Source organism: Artemia franciscana, chromosome 4 (genome assembly GCF_032884065.1).
Source record: "Artemia franciscana chromosome 4, ASM3288406v1, whole genome shotgun sequence".
Classification (NCBI taxonomy): Eukaryota; Metazoa; Arthropoda; class Branchiopoda; order Anostraca; family Artemiidae; genus Artemia; species Artemia franciscana.
The window spans coordinates 49,413,495-49,435,107 of record NC_088866.1 but is presented as its reverse complement, the minus strand read 5'-3'; the positions used below and the strand labels follow the sequence as shown (position 1 = coordinate 49,435,107).

The 21,613-nt window shown below is 34.0% G+C and overlaps 1 protein-coding gene across 2 annotated transcripts in view; it reads right to left on the bottom strand.

The window, feature by feature from the left end:
- LOC136026534 (U2 small nuclear ribonucleoprotein auxiliary factor 35 kDa subunit-related protein 2-like) overlaps positions 1–21,613 on the bottom strand; it is a 54,786-nt gene that overhangs the window by 1,494 nt on the left and 31,679 nt on the right. For both annotated transcript variants that reach the window (XM_065703209.1, XM_065703210.1), the window contains 2 exons: positions 12,514–12,651; positions 5,200–5,426 (listed from right to left, as the gene is read on the bottom strand). In XM_065703209.1, coding sequence (XP_065559281.1) covers positions 5,200–5,426; positions 12,514–12,651 — 365 coding nt within the window. The remainder of the gene's footprint in view (positions 1–5,199; positions 5,427–12,513; positions 12,652–21,613) is intronic.

Below are 21,613 nucleotides of genomic sequence, written 5' to 3'. Positions count from 1 at the left end.
ACTAAATAACCAATTATTACTGGTTACGCTATTTAATTTATTATGGCATTAAATAAGAAAATACAATTTTTTTTTATACGATCATACAAAAACAAAGAAACAAATAAATATACACTAAACAACAAAACAAAGAAACAAATAAACATACACTCATGAGCAAAAAACAAAAAAACAATGCTATGGCGATTGTGGAATTTAATTTTGTGGTTTTCATCAAGACCAAAGCGCGCTTTGGGAGTGATGTTCAAACACGATCTTTTTCCAAAGCTATGCTTAATTATGTTAATTAGAATTATGTCGATAGTCTTCTACTTTTATCTATTCTAATTTTATGTTCTTCTACTTTTGTCCTTCAAGTGACTGTTCTAATTCGGCTATTTTTCTGTCTATTTTTAAAGCGTCATTATCTAAGACTTGTATTTTAGAAGTTAGGTTGTTTACGGCAGTGATTAAATCAACCTGCTTACTAAGTAACGGCTCGCCATAGTAATGGCGTAAGTAATGGCGATTGAATTATGTTAACGTTTTTAGATGAATGGATTTAAATCTAGCAAGTTCTACACATTTAAAATCAGTCAAAAATGAAAATTCTTATGATACATAGAAGCTTTTAACGTATTTAACTTGCAGTTTTTAGAGTTTCGATTACTATTTATTGTTTATTGGTAAAAATTGTTAGTAACCATTTTGCTAAGACACCAGAAACCTGTCTGCTATGCAAATCTGCCAATTTAGATAAAAAGGAAGAGTTCCTAATATTTATTTAAGACAAAATAAATTCAAACAGTTATTCAATGACATTTGCAAATTCAAATGGTAAGTATAGAAACACTGGTAAAATTAAAGCTATTTCTTGACCAGTGTTGCCGGTGTTAAAACTTCTGAGTGCTTTTTTTAAAGTGGTGCCATATCGAATCCCCGAAATCATCAAATTTTTTTTTTAATGTTGCACAATCGACACGATTTCGTTCGAGCAATGGTGCTTTCAGCATTTTCGCTTACAGGACTGAACAGAATCATGTAACTGGCAACAATGCCACCAATCTGTAAAAACGCCTATAAGCGAAGTAGCTTCAACTTTATAATTACAAAATATTTGAATTCAGAATTGGATACTTTTAGGGGTATCCCTAAAGTACCTTACCCATCAGATATGAGTTCTTACGCCTTCGACTTCTAACCTTTATGCGTTTGTCCAGAAAGAGAAAATTTGTTTCCTAGGCCGGTGAAGTTCTGTTTAAATATATAAAAGCTTCATGAACTTGTAAAACTTAGTAAGGTAATATAAGTCTCACCAACACAATAATTTTATATTCCATCTTATTTTGTTGGCGTATTACCAACCACCAAAACCACAGAAAAAGGTATATGATACAATCCAACCGAGCAATTATTTTAGGTAACCGATAAATTCAGTGTTTGCAGCTGTCTGTCTTCATTTTCTTCCAAAAATGTTTTCATGAATGCTACAAACTCAAATGAAGGTTAATCAGAGCGTTGGATACATACATAAGAAATTCAAAAGAATAAAGAACAAATTAGGAATTATGATATATTTTCAGGGATTACTTTTCAGCAATAAATATGGCAACACTGTCTTCCAATACAGAGTACCAATACCACGTTTTAATAAAAATAGCAGCACTGGCTGCCTGCAAACACCATCATTACGTAGAGGTTCAAGGCACGCCAAATGTCGTACCCCCTTTTTTACCGATAGAATAGGCCAGTTGGACATCTGTCTTATATGCTTTTTGTTTTTCACCAGAAGTTTTCTGCAGGCACTTGTAAGTTCTTAATCGACGACATCTACACCTAGGCAACACAAAAGTAGTCTGTTGCAGTCTTTTTTTCAAGTTATAAGATCATTTCAATCTTTTTTTGGCAATTTTTTATGCAAATTTTAAGCTGTAAATTTCTCTAATGTCTCAGCACGTTACAATAATACGTTTTTAGTGAATGCTAAGTTGTTCCGGTTGTTAGGTTGTTTTGATTCAGAGTAAGCTTATTTGGAGTTTAAACCATGTTATTATCTCTTTTTAAACGGGGAATTACTTTATTTCAATTATGTGGTTAGTTAAAGTTATAACAATTTTCATGAGTTTGGTTTCTGAGTTTCGTCAGTTTGATATGTAACTGGTGCATTATCTCATTTAAATACTTCTAATTGTATTAAAAAAAAATATCTAATAGAAACAAGTATCTTAGGAATAATGGTACACCATTATTGCTAATGGTACAGAGACCACGAACAGTTTTAATTTCAACTTAACATACCGGAATCTTAACGATGAACTCACTCAGCTGTTCAGGCTTAATAGAAGGTTTTGAAAGCTTGATGATAGGTTGGTAAGTTTAGGTAAAGTGATGACAGATAAGCGGGGTGATTTTAGGTAAAGAGACTGTTAGTAAAATTAACAATTTCGGTTTGGTAAGATACAGGTGTAGTTTCTGAAGAAAAACACAAGAAATTTAGAAATTCAATAACAAGCAGAAAACCTTTCGAAAGACGTAAAATAATACTAGCTAAAGAAAATAACAAACCCAAAGGAATAAAATCGCGTTAATACAAATATTTTGTAATGATTTCTGGAATCGTAAAAGGGGGGCATCAAAAATGGATCCTTGTGAAATCAAAAACAATATTTCTTCTTCAAGAAGGGAATAGTTGATAGGAAAATAAAAGGCATAAAATGGACGGCTCGTTATGACTAATGACTTGAAAAATAATTTAAATACAACAAAGTGCTCGTAGATGAAAGAACCATTTCTTAAATCACGAAGACTGGTTCATAAAGTGTCTAAATTCACTATGAATTATTAGAAATAACATGAATAATTACCAGAAATGTACCATATACTCACCGTAAATTCTTCCGTGCAGGAGCACTACATTGAGGGAAGAGTTTCTTCTTAATAAAATGTTCCCAAAAATGGTATTTTTCTTAGACAGAACGAGTAAGGGACAATACCGAAGACTGAAGATACCCAATCTGCTGCATATATACAAACAATATTACAACTTTGAATTTACACAATCTGTACACTTTGTCTTATGCGTAGCTTCAACCCCGTCAGAAATTACGATTTTTCTATTCTTCTACAAAATTCGTACGATTCACCAATTTAATAGGTCTCCTCTGATTCCTCCTAGTGGGTCTTTCTCCTAATGGGTGCACTCTCCTCCTCTGAAATGTGAACAATTGGTTAATCTCTATCAGGTGTGACTTCCAACGGCTGTTTTTGGCTAGTGTTGTAGTCATGGTTCTGTTTCCTAAGCAGCTGGACATTGTAGGCAGATCCCATTGGTTAAGCTCTCCCAGGTATGACCTTCACCAGCTGTTTTGCCTAGTGCTATTGCCACGGTGCTGCTTCCTGAGTAGCTGTAATATTGTGGTGGATCCCATTGGTTAAGCCCTCTCAGGTATGACTTCCAACAACTGTTTTGGCTAGTGTTGTAGCCTTGGTTCTGCTTCCTGAGTAGCTACACTATTGTAGGCAGATATCATTGGTTAACCTCTACCAGATATGATCTCCAACTGTCTTGGCTATTATTGCAGCCATAGTACTGCTTTCTGAGATGCAGCACTATCGTAGAGAGATCCCATTAGTCCCTCAGATCCCCAAATCAGCTTTTGCGATATACCTGTAGAGCCCAGACAAAGGCTCTACCAAAGCACTCTATAATACTTGAAGGGGTTGATAAGATATATGTTTCATGTTGTTAATCTCACTGTTCCGTTTTTGAATACTCTGAAGAGGAGCAATATATTTTTTTGAAAGGGGGGAGGTGTATCAGTGAAAATACAAGCTTGATCAGCAACTGACCTAATAAAAGATGTAGATAGGGTAAGAATGGATTAATCGTGGAAAATTTTTTCTATTTGAGGATAAAGCCTAGCTTATGGGAACAGGGTGACATTCCATTCCTACATTTCATACAATTCATTCCTGGGAGCCATGGGTCTTAGAAATGATTTTATTTTAAAGATGAAACCGGAAGTGTGCTTCAGATTTCTTCCTTTGGAGGTCTTGCTTTAAAATTGCTTTAGTTTTCTACGCATTGAAACTTGAGTTTCAGTTATCTTCCTCAATAGCCCTTCCTAGCCCTCAATCGTCACGTGATCAGCCAGTAGCTTCAAATGGTGCCCATTGAGAATGTCGTAATGACTGGTTGCAATTTGAGTTGTTGTCCAAACGCATGATAGTAAGATTTATTCTTAAGGTTGCCCTCCAGCCCACCAAGAAGAGGGGCCACCAGGCCATCTCGTGGTCCTGCTAAATAAAACTCTCAAGACCAACTCTGAATTATGTTTGGCATGGGTATCTCCAAAGTTGGCAATCAATCACCCGAAAATTCATAGTTTGATATTTTTTAGCCTTTTTAAGGCATTGATAAGAAACAGGGCTTATTCAAAAGAAATTTATTTAGTTCTGGTGCCTTTATTTAGGCGGTAAAAACCCACACTTTAGTATGTAAATTTTCAACCATTTTGTTCCAAATATAACTAAAATATCACCAGGCAAAATTTATTAAGTAGGCATACAATGCAAAGTTTAAAAGGAAGCGTTCCCATTTAATGGTGTACTAGCAGATCAATATGTAATAACTTGCTATTAACAGATTATTATGCAGTCTATAATTTAGAATTTACAGAGAAAGTAAAATGAACAGAGATTAGATTTTAAAAAGCAAATCTTTTCACCTAAAGATAAACGCAACGCTTAGACTTAGATTGAATAGAACTGACCGTGATATGCGATGCTGCCTCCTCCGGCTGTTTAGGCTAAATTGTGTCTAGTGCTTTCCTAAAAGCAAAAAGAATGCAACGAACATGAGCAATTAGTAAATATTACTACTACTACTAACAACTCGCTGCAGCACCAAGCCATCTGACGCTCATACAGGTCTGCACGCTTTTTCTCCACCCCAACCTATTCAAAGCTTTCAAATAGCTTGAACCATCAATTTATATTTACAAACACCCTAAAAATTAACATAACTCATAATTTCTTAAGCATTAATGCTACTTGTTACTTTTATTGGCATTTTTTTAAGATAAAGCTAAGAGTTGGTGAAATGCTTTGACTTCAAAACCTCAAAAAATGGTACGTGGACTTGGTCTGATTAGCCTCAGAAAGCCACAGTTCGTTGGTCATCAGCCTACCAAACTAACCTAATATATGACAAAAGATTACCACAAACAGAAGAATTCCAATCTGGTGTGTTGATAAAAAGTACTGCTAGCTGTTTTCCACCGTAGAATCGACCTTGAAACTGTAAAAATGCTTTGGCTGCACCTTGACACCGACTGAATTCAACATAGACGTTGCCACGTAAGTGAGGTTCGCAGTTCATAGAAACTCTGAACTGTGAGACTTTCCCAGCTTTTCGAAATTCAGGCTCCACATCTTCATAAAATTCTCTAAAATATAAGAAGATTTATTTTGCTTAGTATTTTGCAGCAGCCCTTTTTCGACTCCAGGAATCAAACCGTCGCGGGAGCACCACTTTGGTCAGATATCCCAGGAGGAAATTCAAAAATATTATATTTACAATGTAGCCCAATGAACCCAATCCTTTTTAATCGTTGGTATTATTACGTACTGAAATTTAAACGTCGTCTTACGGAGCCTAATTATTGCTATTCCTAACCTTTGAAAATCATATTGCTGCTGCTATTCGTCCCCGAATGAGGGACATTTTTACAGCTCGTCACCTCGTCCCCGCAATAAACAAAAAGTGCTCGTCCCCGAATGGGGTTGAAAGATGTAAAAAGGATTTAGAGGGAATTGGAACTGCTTGGGAGGGTTTAAATGTGGAAGCTTTCAATAGGCATGGATGGCGGAGGAGTGTGCACAACTTGGTTGGCCCTAAACAGCATGGTTATGCAATTAGTTATCATCAGTAGCATTATTAGTGCGTGGAAGGATACAAATTGAGCCTATGGCGGATGGCGGAGGAGTGTGCACAACTTGGTTGGCCCTAAACAGCTTGGTTATGCAATTAGCTATCACCAGTAGCATTATTAGTGCGTGGAAGGATACAAATTGAGCCTATGTTTACACATGTTTCTCTAGAAATTTTGATGTATATATTGTTGTAGAATCGTCACTTTTTAGGGCTTTGGTTAATATTAGTCCAGGTCACTCTTTACTTACAGGCCCCATCACAAACTGTCTGATTAATATCATGGCTGGTGAAAGACTATGGAAAGCCTGATTGATCAGTCTTTTATTTTCCACGTTTTTTTTTTTATACTTTGCTTTACCTAAACCCACATCCTGTATTTGTGCATTGGTTTTGTGTTTACATAAAAGTACTACTACTACTACTTCTACTAGCAACTCACTGTAGCACCAAGCTGCCTGAGGTCAACACAGCTACGCACGCTCCTCTTCCATCCCAATCTATTTAGTGCTTCCCTTTTTTATATTCTTCTAGGAAGTTATCATTCCCCTTAAATCATTCCTTACATCCTTCCAACCCAACCGGGGACTAGCTGCTTTTCATTTTGGCTCTAGACTATTGACCGAGAAGGACAATCTAAAGCAATCTGTCACCCTTCATCCGCAAAACCTGCCTTAGCCATCTGAACCTTTCTCTCATTATACCTCTATAAAGCGGGATTGTACCACACTTGTCGTACATACTACTGTTTGAGATAGGGTCAGTCAGTCCATGGAAGTCGGGTACCCAAAACAGACCGTATATAATCTCTCTAGAAAACATTCTCAGTTTTTTGGAACGCCAATGCTTCAGAACAATGCTTCACCCCTGTCATCGCTGTAGCTTTCAATATTCTAGTCTTGGTTTGCAGACTTATCTTCCAATTCTACCAAACTTTCTACAATTGTGAAAAAAACACCATGAGCCTTGGCTATTCCACCTTTAACAACTTCACCGCACCCACCATCTTTACTAATAATACTACCTGCGTAAATGCAGCTGCCCCCTTGATCAATCTTCTCATTCCCTAAAACCATCTTTTCACCTTCACTTATTTCTAGCCTCAGTGACTTAGTCTTCTTAACATGAGTCTATTTAATGCTAGTACTAGATTTGCATAATCCTACAAATGCAGAGAGATGTCTTTAAGTCAGCTCATTTGAGCTATTCTTATAAATGTATGGTGGCAAAGGTCACAAAGCAAAAGCATTCAAAAACATTTTTCAACTCTTTCAAAGTCAATTCGTATTCAAATATTTTTGATCTCCAGATATATTTGCAGGAGATAATTATAGGTAAAATCTGACTCTTAAAAAATGAATTTAAAAAATTATCAAATTATCTTAAAAAATATCAAAACTTGCATGATTTTCGATGCTAATTATTGTGACTTAAAACTTACTTAGCTTTTCTAACTTACCCCACAACTATTTTTTGGTTTTTATTCATCACTTCCGACTTACAAAAGGGACTAGAACCCTCAATTTCTTATCAAATGAGCATCCTCCGAAGTTTCTAAGACCACGAAGAGTAGGTTAGGAATGAGGAAGGGACAGACCCCCTACTATAAGTAATAAATTCTGCGTATTTTGGGGTTTAATGTTACTATTTACCATAATAAAAACAGCGTAGACTAGAAATATTCTCAAAAATCAAAAGGAGTTAAATATAAACTTCTGCTCCTAGCAAATATTAGGTTTTATTTGTTTTTATTAATCTTAAAAGTCATCACAGAGGTCACAGTCGTCACAGGCCATAGCTACAACGGTTAAGTTGCTCTCCTTCTATGTGGAAGGATATGAGTTCAACGCCTACTACGGCAACAAATGCAGAGAGAAATTTTCTGTCAAAAAGTGTTTTTTTAAACTTCTATTTTCAACGGAAAAATGGCTTTTTTGGTATTATCATAGAAAAAAAAACTGAGAAAAAAGTATAAAATTGCATCCATCCCAAGATTTTGAAAATTATCCTTAAGATCTAGATGCCAATGTCCATTTGATTTTTAGTCATGTGGGTAATAAGGGAAAAGATGACCGTAATCATGGCGTCTAACAGATAAAGTTGCCTTATTAGAAAAATCCAGAAAATCAGAAGTTATCTATATTTTGCGATTTAGTACAGAACGAACCACGGCCCATAGTAGCCAAAAATTAAGCAAGACGTAAAAAAAAAAAAAAAAATAGGATGTAGACCCATTCCAACGTATTCAGGGGAGGGGGAGGCCCTAATTTTTATCGAACGATTATCTATTAGAGGAGGTTGCTCAATCTAGACCACATTTGATGAGAGGCAATAGCTAATTTCCTTTACCTTCTTATGGATCCGGGACCATATCCAAACTCCATGGGGAGAGGTAAGAGTTATTCAATTCTCTTCATCAGTGTATTTAAATTAAGTTTTTATTGGATTTCGTCCAAAACAAATTAAAATAATTTAATATTTTAATTTCGCATTTTTAGAGGCTATAAGCACATCCTTGAGAATTACGCGTTGGTTCCAACTAAACCTTTGCAAAGCAAGACCCTTGCTCCTTGTTGTGTGTTAACGCATGTACCTTGTCTAATCCCTGTATGTGTGCGCGTGTTGTGGTGGGGTAAAGGTGTTTCTCAAACGGCAAAATTTCCTCACAAGCTGACGAAAGTCATTTGACAAAACCTGATCCACGGGTACAGTTATGTTTTCAGGCGTGTATCCTCAATTTGAATTTTATGAGGGAATGGCTACAGTCTAGTCACGGCTATCCATACGATTGGCTTCTTGGATCTCAATTAGACTTCACACGCCATTTTTTAAAATTATTCCACCTATTTCTTGCATTGTCCAATTTCAAATCTTTAGCTTTTATATTCAGCTGTTCCTGGAAACTTTTTTATTATTATTCTCATCCTGGCGTACGCCAACGTCATAAATTCCCGGAGGATAATTATTATTCTTAAATTTCAGCTTTATATTAACCCTAAACACTACTAGATGGTGGTCTTACCTTTTAACATCAACAACAATACTCCTAAATACCGTATAAGTAGCATCAATCCAGCCAGTCTTCTGTTTACAATTAAATAAAAAAAATGTTTTTTAACTGAAAGTCAGAAGCAGCATTGAAATTCAAAACAAACAGAAATTATTCCGTATGTGAAGGGTTGCTCCCTCCTCAATACATTGCTCTTTACGCTATAGCTGCTAGCACTTTCAAAAAAGTTGCCTATTCTAATTGAACGACCCCTTTGTTTTAGCAGCCGTGCTTAAAAAATTGGGACAAACAGTCGAACCTTATCGTAAAGAGCAAGGTATTGAAGAGGGGCCCAACTCTCGATTTACAGAATATTTTCTGTTCGTTTTGAGTTTTAATGCTGCTCCTTACTTTCAGTGGAAAAAAAAACTTGTTTTTATTCATTTCATTACTTATTGTTTTTCAAATAATGCAGGTAAATCGGGCTTACCCTTTATAAAATATACCCTCCCCCCTCACGGAGAATTCCTCCATAGGAATTTCATCCAACGTTAAGTGAACCTCCCACCGTCAAATTCACTCCGGACAGTTCCATCCTTGCTGGTAATCCCTCCTACCCGTAAAATTACTTACGGATGATTCAGCCTGAAAAATTCTATGAGCTTCCACATCTCCACATATAAAATTGAGTTGGCAAAGAAAATGCAAGACAACTAAAAAGAATTTCGTACAGGAACTCTGATAAATCTCCCCAGTGTAAAATTTCACCTGGAAAATTAATCCCCCGAAATTTTCTCTCTCCAAGGAAGATTCTTCCTATGTAAATCCACCCAAAGCACAAAATCTACCCCCCCCCCAAAAATGTCTGTATACGTCTCAATAAGAAATACTATACGGTATCAATGGACATATACATGAAAAACAGGCCTCTCCCCACAAACTGTGGGGGTCCTTTTAACCCATAAAGACATAGTTATTTAGTCTTTCAACTATACTGAACATTCAACTATAATGAACAGCTAGCTATATTGAACAATGGCTATCTCAAAATTTTAACAGAGAACTTTGGGGAAAAAATGGGTGTGGGAGGAGGGCCAGTTGCCCTCCAATCGTTTTGGTCACTTCAAAAGGGTACTAAAACTTTGAATTTTCGTTCGAATGCACCCTCTCCCAATCTTCTAGGACTATTGTTTCAATACGGTCACCCCTGGGAGAGAGAAAAAAAAACAACAACAAATAAACCAACATCCGTGTCTTTTGGCAAAAGACACAAAATTTCACATTTTTGTATATAAGAGCTTGAAACTTCTAAAGTAGGCTACACTAAATCTGATGGTGTGATTTTCATTAAAATTTCTGAGTTTTAGGGGGTGCTTTCACCCTATTTAAAAAATCAGGCAAATGTTCTCCGGCAGTAAATTTTGATGGGTGACACTAAACTTGATCAATCTTATATATTTGGAATCAACATAATAAGCCGATTCTTTTGATGTATCTATTGATATCAAACTTCCGGTTTTTAGAGTTTCGGTTATTTTTGAGCCGAGTTCCTCCTTACTTGCAGTTTGACACCATGAGGGCCGTTTTATAACCACATACTGTATTGGTTTTAAATAGATTGTTATACCCACAAAATTCCAGCAGTCTATAATAGAGCCCGACCGATATATCGGCCGGCCGATATTATCGGGTGGATACGTGGATCAGTGTCATTATCATACATCGGATGTCGGTTGCTATTTATTTTATTTTTTTATGAGCACCAGTCCAAAATAAGGCGCCAGATTTCCTCGGGTAAATATTGCCTATTCAGTCCTTGGGGTTGGAGCCACCAGCTAAGTCTGACCATGGTGGGGAGAGAAGCAAAGGTGAGTCAAATGAAGTCAAAGTATATTTGTCGTCAATACTTGTCAATACACACCTAGTGGAGCAATGTTCGAAATGTATGGTTAGTTCAAGAGCGTACAACCAGAGAAGTTGTTCTTGCTTGTCTCCTGGATCACAGATACAAACACCGACCCCCTAAATCAAGAGGTACCCAGTAGCGCCAAAATGTGGATACAAGAAGAAACACAGTGTCAGATATTGGAAGAAATAAAATTAGCCGCTGCACCCGAAGAGGAAAACCCAAAACGAAGGAGAGTATGCACACCAAGTTTGTTTGACTGCCTGTTTAATAACATGCTTGCAGCTTCAACAAGTAAGGAAGAAGAGTCAGCAGACAATTTTGACAAGAACTGGAAAGGTCATGAGTGGGACTGTCATTGACAGCAGAAAAAGCTGTTCATTAGAATTGTGGCAAAATAACAGCAGTCGTTTCAAAAGACTGACACAACTTACTCGGAAGTATCTCTGCTGTTCACCCTCTTCGGTCCCAGAGAGTTATTAAGTTAGTACAACTAAAACTGATGTCCGCACTTTTAGTTAAAATCGCAGAAATTAGACCCTTTCTATTTCCTAACAATAAGCTGAAATAATTGGAATAGACAGGTAAAATTGGAAAAGACGAAAGTGTAGCCTCTGTAATGCAATTGCCATTGCCAAATATATTGCAGTTGCAAAAGTTGCACATGCAAAATATATGTCTTGAATTACAATTTGATTTTTTATACTTCCACCAAATTCGACAACACTATACAAGTTTTGGTAAGCTAAGTTGTTCGGTCTAACAGGTCGACGTCTATCAAATTTGGATCGGAGCCATTTGTCTTGCTGGCGGACGTTCTCGATAGTGTGTAATAAAGCTAGGTGTCATACCCAGTCATATGGGTTTCATCCCCGAATCTTGGTCAGGAGCTTATTGCGCCTATTCAAGTTTATATAACCCTTTGGATGATAAAGATTTTTGCGCTTTTAATTTTTCAATTAAAAGAAGGAAAGATGTGAGTCCATTTGAAGGATTGTGCATAAGTTTATAAGCCTTTTACCTCTAGGTGTACAGCGGGTATACTCTATTTTAAGGAGGGTTGATGGTTCTCATTTACTGGGTAGAGGTAACGCACTTTCCTGCATCTAAATTCTACTTGGTGTACGCCCAGGGAGGGGGTATTCTCAAATTCTTCGATTTCCAGGGAGTCATGATGGATGGTAGATGTAAGAAACTTTCCTTGGTTTATCTTTTACTCGTTAATAATCAGACATTCCACTGGCTTGCCTATATTCGTTCCCTCCCCAATTTAGTCCAGAATAAGCAATATTTTGGACGTAATGTAATTTATGACGGAACAAATAATCGAGAATAACGTTTAAAAAATACAACTACTCAGAAGAGCAGTGAAAATCCAAGCTGTCAATTGTTTTTATGGAGTTCACGAGTTCATGCATAGGCTTTATTATTTTAATCTTTTCTTCTGGCCAATTACTGGGAGGGGGGCTTTTTGGACCAAACTCGGAGAAGGATTCCTTTCGATTAAGAGGGAGAGGTAGAACGTTTCAGGCTATATTTTATTAAATTATTTGCTGTAAAAATTTTTTCGACGGTTGGGAGCGAGAAAAAAAATGGAATATATTAAACAAATATAAAATATCGAGCTCCAAAGACCTTACGTTGAAACAATAATATAGAGAAAATGCAATAGGTTATGTTAAATAAACAATTAAACTTTGAAATTACCTGAAGTGGTGATATATTTCTGAGTCTTCAAATTCTAGACCTTGATCTGATTTGTCATCTTTCCCAATGTCCCATTTTAAGTTTGTGTAGAAATTGGGAATAAGGACTGTCGTACTAATTACAGGTTTTTCATGGTACCTTCAAAAAACAGCAGTTTGATTTAGAGAAATGAAAAAAAATGACAATGGACTTTTATATCTTTTTTTTTCAAATCATCGTATTTTGTAAAATATACGTCTAATAAGAACCCATTAAAAAAAAACTTTTCCTTTTTCATTATAAAAGATTCTTCGGACCTGTTAATGATAAAGTTCGCCAACTAATTAAGCATAATTATTATTAAAGTATACCAAAAAATGATACGCTGTTCAAAATTTAAGCCTATACAGGCATAAATGAAAGAATAATTGGGCTGACAATAAATCTACAAACACTATACACAATTAAAAAATATATATAAATAACAATCCTGAAGCAGAATCAGGTCAACCCAACTTGTTGTTTCACAACCCGAAAAAAAAGAGAGGAGAGAGAGAGAGAGAGAGAGAGAGAGAGAGAGAGAGAGAGAGAGAGAGAGACAGAGAGAGAGAGAGAGAGAGAGATTAAAAATTATATATACACATAGATTAAATGTTACACACACACTATCATATATATATATATATATATATATATATATATATATATATATATATATATATATATATATATATATTAAATGTTACACACACACTATCATATATATATATATATATATATATATATATATATATATATATATATATATATATATATATATATATACTAGCTGTTGGGGTGGCGCGAAGCGCCACCCCAACACCTAGTTGGTGGGGGCGCTTCGCGCCCCCCCCAAGCCCCCCCGCGCGCGTAAGTCGTTACGCGCCATAATAGTTACGCGCCATTGTAGTTGTGTCCCTATGTCCCGGTCGTCATTTATATTCCCTGTGTCCCGGTCGTCATTTGTATCCCGGTGTACCGGTCTGTATATACATTCGTTTTTTAGTTTTGTTTTTCTCCTTTATTTTTTTCCTTTTTTTTCTTTTTTAGTTTATTTAGATTTTTAGATTTTTTTGTTTTTTTATTAGTTTTTAGTTTTTTTTTTCTTTTTAGTTTTTTTGTCCCGGTCGTCATTTATATCCCCCTGTTTCCCCCGGTGTCCCCGTTGTAGTTGTGTCCCTGTGTCCCGGTCGTCATTTAGATTCCCTGTGTCCCGGTCGTCATTTGTATCCCGGTGTCCCGGTCTGTATATACATTCGTTTTTTAGTTTTGTTTTTCTCCTTTATTTTTTTCCTTTTTTTTTCTTTTTTAGTTTTTTTATTAGTTTTTAGTTTTTTTTTCTTTTTAGTTTTTTTGTAGTTTTTACCTTCTTTTTAGTTTTGTTAGTTTTTTTTTTTACTTATGTCCTGGTCGTCATTTATACTCCCTGTGTCCCGGTGCTTTGTTGATTGCTAATCGAACATTCCTTTTGTCCTGGTCGCTTTCTCTTTGAGTGTCGTCATTTATTTTTTTCTTTTTTAGTTCTTTTAGTTTTTACCTTTTTTTAGTTTTTTTTAGTTTTTTAGATGAAATTTTTTTTTAGTTTTTTCCATTTTTTCTTTTTAGTTTTTTATTGGTTTTTACCTTTATTTTAGCTTATTTTTCAGTTTTTTCCTTTTTTTTAGTTTTTTAATTTTTTATTTTTTTTAGTTTTTTACCTTTTTTTTAGTTTTTTTAGTTTTTTTAGTTTTTTAGCTTTTTTACTTTTTTTTATTAGTTTTTAGTTTTTTTTGTAGTTTTTGCCTTTTTTTAGTTTTTTCAGTTTTTTTTTTAGTTTTTTATTGGTTTTTACCTTTATTTTAGCTTATTTTTCAGTTTTTTCCTTTTTTTTTAGTTTTTTTTTAGTTTTTAGTTTTTTTAGTTTTTTACCTTTTTTTAGTTTTTTTAGTTTTTTTAGTTTTTTAGCTTTTTTTATTTTTTTTATTAGTTTTTAGTTTTTTTTTGTAGTTTTTGCCTTTTTTTAGTTTTTTTAGTTTTTTAGCTTTTTTATTAGTTTTTAGTTTTTTTTGTAGTTTTTGCCTTTTTTTAGTTTTTTTAGTTTTTTAGCTTTTTTATTTTTTTTAGTTTTTTTTAGTTTTTTAGATGAAAATTTTTTTAGTTTTTTCCTTTTTTCTTTTAGTTTTTTATTGGTTTTTACCTTTATTTTAGCTTATTTTTCAGTTTTTTCCTTTTTTTTAGTTTTTTTTTATTTTTTATTTTTTTTAGTTTTTTACCTTTTTTTAGTTTTTTTAGTTTTTTTAGTTTTTTAGCTTTTTTACTTTTTTTATTAGTTTCTAGTTTTTTTTTGTAGTTTTTGCCTTTTTTTAGTTTTTTCAGTTTTTTTTTAGTTTTTATTGGTTTTTACCTTTATTTTAGCTTATTTTTCAGTTTTTTCCTTTTTTTTAGTTTTTTTTAGTTTTTAGTTTTTTTAGTTGTTTACCTTTTTTTTAGTTTTTTTAGTTTTTTTAGTTTTTTAGCTTTTTTATTTTTTTTATTAGTTTTTAGGTTTTTTTGTAGTTTTTGCCTTTTTTTAGTTTTTTTAGTTTTTTAGCTTTTTTATTAGTTTTTAGTTTTTTTTGTAGTTTTTGCCTTTTTTTAGTTTTTTTAGTTTTTTAGCTTTTTTATTTTCTTTATTAGTTTTTAGTTTTTTTTGTAGTTTTTGCCTTTTTTTATTTTTTTCAGTTTTGACGTCACCTGATCCAGTTTTTTCAGGTGACGTCACCTGATCCACAGATCCACACACAGACAACTTATTTTTATATATATAGATATAAAAAATAAGTTGTCTGTCTGTGTGTCTGTCTGTCTGTCAGGTGACGTCATGTTTCTGTGTCGACTGACGTCATGAAATTAGTTGTCGTCATTTTTGCTATGACGGTGACGTCATTAAAGATATTTAAGACATGCGTTCACGGAAAAATGTTTAATTGTAAAATAACTGAAAAACCTACAATGGCAACAGCCGAGGAAGCTGCTCAAAGAGTCTATGCCAAAAAACTTGCTGCTGATAGAGAAGGTAAGAAAAGAAAGCGTGCCGAGGAATCACAAGAACAGCAAGAAAACAGGCTTGCAGCTGATAGAGAAAGTAAGAAAAGAAAGCGTGCCGAGGAATCACAAGAACAGCAAGAAAACAGGCTTGCGGCTAAAGAACGCAAAACCGCGCAGTTAGATGAAAATCCACCTGGAAAGCGAGAGTCAAGATATATCAAAACTGAAAATGATAGCGATGATAATTGGGTTTGGGATTTTGACTTGGATAAGGTCATCAATGCCTACCAGATTTAAGTTAAAAAACAAAGGTTTGGCGATATGTACTTCATAGTGACGCTGAAAAATAAAGAAGAAAAAAAACTGAAAAAATGTAAAAAACTAAAAGAAAAAACACTCAAAGATAAATTACAGACCGGGACACAAATGACGACCGACACAGAGGGAATATATGTGACGACCGGGAACCTCAAAGAAAAATTACAGACTGGGACACCCGGACACAAATCACGACCGGGAATATAAATGACGACCGGGACACAGGGACACAACTACAACGGGGACGCCAGGGGCACAGGCGGGATATATAATTGACGACTGAGACACAGGGATTGTTTGAATAGAAATTACAGACCGGGACACCGGGACACAAATGACGACCGGGACACTGGGACACAGGGAATATAAATGACGACCGGGACACTCAAAGAGAAATTACAAACTGGGACACCAGGACACAAATGACGACCGGGACACAGGGAATATAAATGCTATTTATATGCACAGACAATGGGACAGCGAAGAATGTTGTATATTCGCATGTTTTACGTAGTTAAAAATATATATTTATATCTATCTCTATTCACAGGTGGGACACAAGGACACAGCTACAATGGCGGGTAACTAATATGGCGCGTAACGACTTACGCACGCGGGGGGGCTTGGGGGGCACGAAGCGCCTCACCAACTCACCTAGTATATATATATATATATATATATATATATATATATATATATATATATATATATATATATATATATATATATATATATATATATATATATATATATATATATATATATATAAATAAGTTGTATGTGTGTGTGTGTGTGTGTGTGAGTGTGTCGAGTGACATCAGACCGGGAAACAGGGAATATAAATGACGACCGGGAACCTCAAAGAGAAATTTGTGTCCTGGGACACCCGGACACAAATCACGACCGGGACACAGGGAATATAAAGGACGACCGGGGACAATTACAGACCGGGACATCGGGACACAAATGACGACCGGGACACCGGGACATAGGGAATATAAATGACGACCGGGACACTCAAAGAGAAAGCGACCGGGACACAAGGAATGTTCGATTAGCAATCACCATCAACAAAGCACAGGGACACAAATGACGACCAGGACACAGGGAATATAAATGACGACCAGGACACTCAAAGAGAAATTACAGAGCGGGACACCGGAACACAAATGACGACCCGGACAAAAATAACGACCGGGACACCGGGACACAGGGAATATAAATGACGACCGCGACACTCAAAGAGAAATTACAGACTGGGACACCCAGACATAAATGACGACCGGGACACAGGGAAATAACAACAACGGGGACGCGGGGGGGACAGGGGGATATATAAATAACGACGGGGACACAGGGAATGTTCGATTAGCAATCACCATCAACAAAGCTCAAGGCAATCATTAGAATAATGAGGTATAAATCTGAATACAGATTAATTTTCCCATGGACAATTATATGTTGCATGTTCAAGAGTCGGTAAACCTGACAATCTATTTATATGCACAAACAATGGGACAGCCAAGAACGTTGTATATTCGCAAAGTTTTACGTAGTTAAATATATATATATATATATATATATATATATATATATATATATATATATATATATATATATATATATATATATATATATATATATATATATATATAAAAATAAGTTGTCTGTGTGTGGATCTGTGGATCAGGTGACGATCCACAAAAAAGGTAAAAAACTAAAAACTAAAAAAAAAACTGAAAAAACTAAAAAAAGGCAAAAACTACAAAAAAAACTAAAAACTAATAAAAAAAATAAAAAGCTAAAAAACTAAAAAAACTAAAAAAACTAAGTAACTAAAAAAGCTAAAAACTAAAAAAAAAACTTAAAAAAAGGAAAAAACTGAAAAATAGAAGAGAAAAAGAAAACTAATAAAATTAAGAATAAAATAAAAAAAAATAAAAAATATATATCTATATATATAAAAATAAGTTGTCTGTGTGTGAATCTGTGGATCTGTGGATCAGGTGACGATCCACAAAAAAGGTAAAAAACTAAAAACTAAAAAAAAAAACTGAAAAAACTAAAAAAAGGCAAAAACTACAAAAAAAACTAAAAACTAATAAAAAAAATAAAAAAGCTAAAAAACTAAAAAACTAAGTAACTAAAAAAACTAAAAACTAAAAAAAAAACTTAAAAAAAGGAAAAAACTGAAAAATAGAAGAGAAAAAGAAAACTAATAAAATTAAGAATAAAATAAAAAAAAAAATATATATATAAAAATAAGCTGTCTGTCTGTCTGTGGATCTGTGGATCAGGTGACGATCCACAAAAAAGGTAAAAAACTAAAAACTAAAAAAAAAACTGAAAAAACTAAAAAAAGGCAAAAACTACAAAAAAAACTAAAAACTAATAAAAAAAATAAAAAAGCTAAAAAACTAAAAAAACTAAAAAAACTAAGTAACTAAAAAAACTAAAAACTAAAAAAAAAAACTTAAAAAAAGGAAAAAACTGAAAAATAGAAGAGAAAAAGAAAACTAATAAAATTAAGAATAAAATAAAAAAAAATAAAAAATATATAAAAATAAGCTGTCTGTCTGTCTGTGGATCTGTGGATCAGGTGACGATCCACAAAAAAGGTAAAAAACTAAAAACTAAAAAAAAAACTGAAAAAACTAAAAAAAGGCAAAAACTACAAAAAAAACTAAAAACTAATAAAAAAATAAAAAAGCTAAAAAACTAAAAAAACTAAAAAAACTAAAAAACTAAAAAAACTTAAAACTAAAAAAAAAACTTAAAAAAAGGAAAAAACTGAAAAATAGAAGAGAAAAAGAAAACTAATAAAATTAAGAATAAAATAAAAAAAATAAAAAAGATAAAAACTAAAAAAAAAGTAAAAAGAAAAAACGAAAAAAATAAAAAAGCTAAAAAAAAAGGTAAAAACCAATAAAAAACTAAAAAGAAAAAAAGGAAAAAAAAACTAAAAAAACTAAAAACTAAAAAAAAAACTTAAAAAAAAGGAAAAAACTGAAAAATAGAAGAGAAAAAGAAAACTAATAAAATTAAGAATAAAAATAAAAAAAAATAAAAAAGATAAAAACTAAAAAAAAAAGTAAAAAGAAAAAACGAAAAAAACTAAAAAAGCTAAAAACTAAAAAACTAAAAAACCAATAAAAAACTAAAAAGAAAAAAAGGAAAAAAACTAAAAAAAATTTCATCTAAAAAACTAAAAAAAACTAAAAAAGGTAAAAACTAAAAGAACTAAAAAAGAAAAAAAACTAAAAAAAGGAAAAAAACTGAAAAATAAAGGAGAATCAATCTAAATAAATGACGACACTCAAAGAGAAAGCGACCGGGACAAAAGGAATGTTCGATTAGCAATCAACAAAGCACCGGGACACAGGGAGTATAAATGACGACGACCGGGACACAGGGACATAACTACAAAGGGGACGCCGGGGTGCACAGGGGGATATATAAATGAATAAAATTAAGAATAAAATAAAAAAAAATAAAAAAGATAAAAACTAAAAAAAAAGTAAAAAGAAAAAACGAAAAAAACTAAAAAAGCTAAAAAAAAGGTAAAAACCAATAAAAAACTAAAAAGAAAAAAAGGAAAAAAACTAAAAAAACTAAAAACTAAAAAAAAAACTTAAAGAAAAGGAAAAAAACTGAAAAATAGAAGAGAAAAAGAAAACTAATAAAATTAAGAATAAAAATAAAAAAAAATAAAAAAGATAAAAACTAAAAAAAAAGTAAAAAGAAAAAAACTAAAAAAAAAATAAAAAAGGTAAAAACTAAAAGAACTAAAAAAGAAAAAAAAAACTAAAAAAAGGAAAAAAACTGAAAAATAAAGGAGAAACAATCTAAATAAATGACGACACTCAAAGAGAAAGCGACCGGGACAAAAGGAATGTTCGATTAGCAATCAACAAAGCACCGGGACACAGGGAGTATAAATGACGACGACCGGGACACAGGGACATAACTACAAAGGGGACGCCGGGGTGCACAGGGGGATATATAAATGACGATGGCGACTCAGGGAATGGTCGATTCACAGGTGGGACATAGGGACACAACTACAATGGCGCGTAACTAATATGGCGCGTAACGACTTACGCGCGCGGGGGGGCTTGGGGGGGGGCGCGAAGCGCCCCCACCAACTAGGTGTTGGGGTGGCGCGAAGCGCCACCCCAACAGCTAGTATATATATATATATATATATATATATATATATATATATATATATATATATATATATATATATATATATATATATATATATATATATATATATTGCAGGTGGGACACAGGGACACAACTATAATGGTACGTAACTAATATGGCGCGTAACGACCTACGCGCATGGGGGGCTTGTGGGGGGGGGGGCGCGAAGCGCCTCCCCAACAGCTAGTTTATCTATATATATATACAAATAAGTTGTGTGTGTGTGTGTCGACTGACGTCATGTTTGTCCACTAACGTCATTATAAGGATTGAGCTGTATGAGTCATGAAGTTGTTTGTCGACTGACGTCATGTTTGTCAACTGATGAAATTACATACCGGGACACAAATGACGACCGGAAAACAGGGAATATAAATGACGACCGGGAACCTCAAAGAGAAATTACAGACTGGGACACCCGGACACAAATCACGACCGGGACACAGGGAATATAAAGGACGATCGGGACACAGGGATTGTTCGAATAGAAATTACAGACCGGGACACCGGGACATAAATGACGACCGGGACACAGGGAATATAAATGACGACCGGGACACTCAAAGAGAAATTACAAACCGGGACACCGGGACACAAATGACGATCGGGACACAGGGAATATAAATGACGACCGGGACACAGGGGCACATCATTAGAATAATGAGGTATAGATCTGAATACGGATTGTTTTTCCCATGGACAATTATATGTTGCATGTTCAAGAGTCAGTAAACCTGATAATCTATTTATATGACACAGGGACACAACTACAATGGCGCGTAACTAATATGGCGCGTAACGACTTACGCCCGTGGGGGGGGGGCTTGGGGGGGGGGGGGGGGGGGTAAAACGCCCCAACAGCTAGTATATATATAAATGTAAAATCCCACGATCATACGTCGTAAGATCTCTTCGCATTGATTAGTGGAAATAGATGAGAGCAATGTGGTTCATGCATGTATTTAACGAAATGAATTCATCAAAACTTTCTAGTTTGTAAAACAAACATAGATTAAGCAACAACATAATAGATTTTAACTTAGATCAAAGTTTTCAATTAGAAATGTATTTTTATTGTGACTCTTCGATTTGTAAAGGCAAGGCCATTATCATGGCCAAGGCCCATTTTGGCCCTATCTCAACACCAGAGTATATATATATATATATATATATATATATATATATATATATATATATATATATATATATATATATATATATATATATATATTCGATTGTTTTATTTAGGTTAAACCTAATTTGGGATTTCCAGAAGGTTTCATTCACCTAGGTTCAAAACTTTCCAATAAATGGTTTTCTCAGCTTTCTGTAACATATACAGCTTTCTGTAACATATACATATACAGAATGTTACAGCTTTCTGTAACATTGTACAGAGTTCAAACCATTGAACTGAATTGACCACAAATGTGTTAGGTTGTCCTCCAGCCTCACTTCCTATATCATTCTTTCTCATTTTAGAAAAAAAAACGAAGAAAAAAATCACCACCCAATGTCGGTAAAAAAAAAAAGAGACGAAGAATCTACA